Source organism: Cydia strobilella, chromosome 21, assembly GCF_947568885.1.
Source record: "Cydia strobilella chromosome 21, ilCydStro3.1, whole genome shotgun sequence".
In the NCBI taxonomy this organism is placed as follows: domain Eukaryota; kingdom Metazoa; phylum Arthropoda; class Insecta; order Lepidoptera; family Tortricidae; genus Cydia; species Cydia strobilella.
In genome coordinates this window covers 6,934,920-6,940,919 of record NC_086061.1, presented here as the reverse complement: position 1 = coordinate 6,940,919, position 6,000 = coordinate 6,934,920, and the positions used below count along the sequence as shown (strand labels likewise).

General features: G+C 40.0%; 1 protein-coding gene across 1 annotated transcript in view; it reads left to right on the top strand.

The window, feature by feature from the left end:
- The first annotated feature begins 1,228 nt into the window (after positions 1-1,228).
- The window catches only part of LOC134751148 (protein tyrosine phosphatase domain-containing protein 1-like), a 37,494-nt gene continuing 32,722 nt past the window's right edge, over positions 1,229-6,000 (top strand). Inside the window, exon 1 of the mRNA XM_063686511.1 lies at positions 1,229-1,350. Coding sequence (XP_063542581.1) covers positions 1,244-1,350 — 107 coding nt within the window. The 5' untranslated portion in view covers positions 1,229-1,243. The remainder of the gene's footprint in view (positions 1,351-6,000) is intronic.

Below are 6,000 nucleotides of genomic sequence, written 5' to 3'. Positions count from 1 at the left end.
TATGACACTCACTTTGCTTATTTATACTTGCTAGATTTTAGCCTAGCTTTTCAAACTTAAAAGCCCCCCTTCACCCATATTAACATGTAGTAGAGACAAATAGTAGGTAGATTGTTAACCAAGGGATGAAAGACACTCAATTCTGCCGAGGTATTTTGGTGCTCGAACGCAGTGAGAGCGCCAATACTCCGAGGCTGAAATGATGCTTTTTACCCGAATTGAACACTACTTTCATTTCGAATACGAGGAAAGTAAAATGAATGTTTTTTTAAAAACATGACTAAGTATACATTTTTATAGTATTTCTTGAGGGTACTTCGAAAAGTATCGTTATTTATGGAATATAGAATCAAATATCAGACTGGAAATTGTATAACAAATGCATTTAAACTCAAATTTCAATTGCTAATGGTATTTTTTTTTAAATAAATTGTATTTCGAACGTAAAATGCTGTAGTGCAGACACGTATCATTTTCTGCACACCTTTTAGAACAACAACGACCCTCTTTCAGAGCATGAGAAATGAAAATATACAATTTTACAATTAGTACCTAGTTTCAAACTATCTATCAAGCCCTAAGCTTTAACTCATGGCAATAAGTCTCATTTCACCTTGGCAAGCTCGTTAATTATTATAACAGCTGTAGCCATTGTGTCACGATCAATATCTGATCTTTTATTTACAATTGCACCGCACTTGTACTGGGTAATGAAGGAAGTAACTAAGTATTTAATAGAACTCGTAGATAGTTACGCTGTTTTTCTTTTGGGGCCTGTAGTACAATTCGATTTTGCAAGAAAGAATGTACCGCGCCGAGTGTAGATAAATATTTATAGGAATCAGTATGGGTAAAAAAAAGTATTAAACGCAGCTTTCGAAGTTTCCTCAAACCTCTTGTCACTTCTTTTCTCTTCTCTTCTACTCTCAGGCTGACGCCGGAGTGGCTTTTAGTGGGTGTACCTCCTCTCCTCCTCTCAACTTCTACTTTCTTAAAAGTAATGTGGTTTAAATGGCAACTGAAGAAAGCTTAAGCGGACATGTAACGTGGAAAAGCTACTTAATTTAAATAGAGACCAGTGTAGAAAATGACCATTATAGAAAATGACAATGGAAGCCACATTACGACACTGTATAGACGAGTTACACAGTGCGAATTAGATGATGCAATGAAGAGATAAAAAAGATTGACCAAAGTGATCCCATAAGTGCTCCATGAAAAAGTTTTGTACGGAGCACTAAAAATGGAGGGTGAGAGTTCGTGCTGCGGGCTGTGGAGAAGGGTGCGCGGGCGCCTATGTCATCGGCGGCGTCGTGTGGCGCCTGAGCGGACCAATGGCAAAGCTAGCAGGTTAGTATAAGTTAATGAATTACAGTGTTTTTCTCAGGTATTATGTATTTTATATTTTGATAAGCAACAAATTCGCGTCAACGTTCGGAGTTTCTACTGTGTTAACATTCGGAGAAATCAAACAATTAAACCTCAACAAAAGCGAAAGAAACTTCTGTCCATCTGTTTTTGTTCTTTTAGAGCAGGGGTCGGCAACCTTTTAGCAGCCAAGGGCCACATAGCGGTTAGCAAAATTGCAGCGGGCCGCACACTTAATAATTCGTGAATTTATTAGACAAAAGGCTACATTGTCGTTTGTCAAAAAGGACACCTTTTATTATACATTTTTATGCAAAAGAGTGCCGAAATTCAGATCGCGCTTTGCGAGTTCTTACATACAGGGCGCCCCTACGCGTCTTACATGCAGGGCTCCTGCGGCGTCCCTCAAGAGTTATTCAGCGCGCTTCGCGCGCTCTTACCTTCAGGGCGCCAGCGGCGTCCCTCACAGTTATTCAGCGCCATTCGCGCGCTCTTACATACACACTTAAAGGTCGGGCGGAGCCGGACATTCATCGCGCTTGGCGCGCTCTTACATGCAGGGCTCCAGCGGCGTCCCTCACAGTTATTCAGCGCGCTTCGCGCGCTCTTACATTCAGGGCGCCTGCGGTGTCCCTCACAGTTATTCAGCGCTATTCGCGCGCTCTTACATACACACTTAAAGGTCGGGCGGAGACGGACATTCATCGCGCTTGGCGCGCTCTTACATGCAGGACGCCTGCGGGTTTCGTCACAGTTATTCAGCGCCCTTCGCGCGCTCACACACACAGGGCGCCTGCGGTGCCCCTCACACTTAAAGGTCGGGCAAAGCCCGACATTCAGCTTTTACATGCAGGGCGCCCTTAAAGGTCGGGCGAAGCCCGACATCCAGCGAACCCTCCACACTTAAAGGTCGGGCGAAACCCGACATTCAGCGTGCTTCGCGCGCTCTTACATTGCGATAGGCAGACACTCATATTGGCACGTCTGTGCATATTGAGTGATCAGCACATTTAATGTAGATCTTGTGATAACCCAACCCAATTCCAAATAATTAAATTGAAATGAAAGACTTTTCTTTTTCACTCGATCACTTTAGTGACGTAGGACTGATGTAACCCGGAGGCTCGCGGGCCGCAAGCGAGCGGTTTGCGGGCCACATGCGGCCCGCGGGCCGCCGGTTGCCGACCCCTGTTTTAGAGGTAGTTACTTTACCACAGCCACTACCTATGTCTAGTGATATACTGTTGTTATTGTTTTTTTCCTAAGCTTGCGTGTATATTGTCGGTAATGGTAGTTAATAACGTGCGGTTTTCCTTAACCTGTGATTACTGCGACTATTAATAATAATAAATACAGTTCGGTCAAATGGGTCCGGGCGTAATAAACTGCAATATTTTATTTTATGTAGCTATTTGTCCCAAGATACTTAATACTTATTTATTTAGTTTTCCTATCCAGTGGTCTGTAGATTTGTGACACATTAATTTAAATTCGATTCTGTTCGATTGAACATAAAATTTGCACTCATCATCATCATCACCAGCCAATATAGGTCCCACTGCTGGGTCTTCTCTCACAAAAGGGTTTGTTTACAGTCAACAAGTCAGCCCACAGCGGATTGGGTACTTTACACAGACGTACCTTTAAGTCTCTTTGCTGATTTATGAACTTCGTAGGTACGTTTTGTCACGAAGATTTCAAATTATATACCAAACACGTAGGTAAATTTGACAAACACATTAGAAGTATATTGCTTTTTATTTTCAAACAAACATAAGAATATAAAAATATAAATAATTAAATTAACTAAAAATATCTACATATATTTACAAGTAAAAAATGGGAGCTAGCTCGGCGCCGGATGGTAAGGTGTCAGTAGAAAAAGGCGTAAAATAATAATGGGAGTATTGGGAGTAGCGCAGCGCTCCCTTTGCGTCTACATTTTTCAAATTGGCTGACATTTTGTACTGAGAAAATGGGCTGGTCAGACTACTATGTTTTTGCTACTTTGGTTACAGAACTCTAGAAATGGGTTTAATGACTTTAATGATATAATTTGTCTTCGTAAACCTCACGTCTCGCGTGTAGCCCACTGTGCCGCTAATAAGGTCACGCTCGCGTGATACCTGCCTACAGCCGCTGCTATAACACTACACACATAATACCAACCACGCACAACTGAAAGAAATAATTATGGCGTTATTTTTAGATGATTTCGGTACCGTTATTAATGAAAGGTCTAATTGCTTTGTTATAACAGGTTTGGTATTTGATTTTTTTGAAACCAATGGCTATGCGCACGACTGTGACGCCAGCTTGGTTGTATAGTACATAATATATTCACGACGTCTTAGATCCGCCAAATGAGTGTACCCAATAATACCCATACTCGGCTCCTGTTTCACCACAGTCACCAAATGACAATGACAATTCGCCGTAAAATGTCGGTGCAATTTCCGAATTGACGCTACATAATGCCCTTTATCATATAATGTACCGGGAATGTACAGAAAATTGACAAAGTCAGATTGACAAGACAACTGACGTTGTCCGTGTGGCGAACCGTGTGGTAACTTAATTTACGAGACTCTGTAGGGTCTTGAAAAAGGTGTATAATTTTTTAAAGGGTCGGCAACGCGCAGGTAACACCCCCGGCAGTTACAGGCGTCCATAGGCTACGGGGACCTCTTACCCTGATGGTAAGCCCTACGGGCCGATGCTTTGTTTGCCTCCGACGATCTGAAGCTGAAGAAGCCGTAGTGGCAATCTCTAGGTATGGAAGTAGATACAATTACCTAAATTAAGGAAACAGACAGGTAGTCTAGCATTATGTCGCGTCACACATGTGCTAGGAATTCAGGTACAAAACAAATACTTATGATTATGAAAGTAGAGGATAGCGTGCACGACTTATTGACTGTTCTGTCGCGTGGAGCAAAAATGTTTTATATTGTATAGGCTGGTTGAATATTCCTACTGCTTACGCGAACCGGGGTGAGTTTTCCTATGAACTAGACTGAACTTCTGTTTCTATTTTATATGGGAAAGAAAATCAAAAATCAACTCAGGATTTTAATAAGAGTCAAAACAGCTACACTTGATGAAACGTCAAGACGGTTATTTTATTACCATTATCCTTGTAAGGCCCAATGTGCATTACAATTGACACTCCGTTTCAATCTAATTAGAACCTAAATTATTTATAATTAGACCCAAATAAAGTACTTACTTAGCATTTGTTTTGTTTCATTGCTTCCTCAAACAAATGAAGTTCAATCCAAACTACATAACCACATACAATAAATACATTACAGATTATTAGATACAACCAGGTTCTAATTTAAAATAGGAAAATTTTGGGTCTTAGAAGGCTAAAGATTAAAGTACCTACGTATACCACGGCGCTATACAGGGTGACTTTAAATTGGTGATACAAAATCAATGTTTTACATACATCTTCCATAAACTAAGCCCCTTAATTAAGTCTGATGCTTTAAAAATAATCTAAAGTAATTTGTTTATTTTTTTTTATTTTATCCCGTTTTTTTGGGCTTCACATGGTTATCCTAACATAATGATAAACAAAGAAAAGGTTAAATTACTTCAAATGAACACTTTCCTCTTTGGTTATCAATCACCTGCCACAGTTTATGATGTAAACGTGTTTTGATTAGTACTTCTATTATTATATCGATAATTATTAACTTACATTGAAAACATCGAGTGACAGGTATGACAGTTAGGTGTTTAACGTGGGGTAACCACACTTCGAGACTTTAATTATTTGTTTTATTAGAAAATTAGCGATAATTAAATACAGCTAATTTTAACAACGGAGTTACTGTAGTATACTATTGGGCATTAACTGAGCCACAATCAAATGTTTTGTATTACCAATTTGAAGTCACCCTGTAGTGATCAATTTACCTCCTCTACATGAAAAGTTGATTAAAAATCACTGAAAGTGCAAAAATATTCTTGACCTGACTGTTTCTGTGATTTTTCGTAAAACGGGTTTCATAACGGCCGTAACACGATTCAAGCCTCTGGCTACTAGTGCCAAAAATACCAGTTGTAATAGAGAATCCATGTCACACTCCGTTACGCCTGACGGATATTACGAGTTCAAACGAATGCCATTTGGATTCACAAATGCTTCAACCGTGTTAACAACGAAAGAACCAAATGTTGGGTGGCAAGAGTTTTACCAAGATAAGTGCAACGATTTTGATAGCACACGGCAGTGCAAGTGTTATTTATACGTCATAATTTCATAGATGTGCCATCAAAATCGTTGCAGATTTTTCTTGGTCTGACTCTACGACGATAGTGGACCACCGATTCTCTATACAAACGTGGAAAATGTTTTGTACACAATTTATTGTATACTAACCATAGATTGCCTCTCGTTAGATTTTGTTTCGATTTATTATTGATTATTTACAAAATTTTAAAGCGTTTGCATAGAGAAGCGGTAACGTGACACTGACATCGTCCCCTTTCCTCTTAATTCTGTATTGTTTGCACGAGCTAAGCTCTAGGGCGTGTGACTTCCAAACTTTCAAACCTAAAGTCGCTCGATCTCGCCAAGCTATTGGTATAAGCTGTGAGCACTTACTGCGTTTTGGCTCT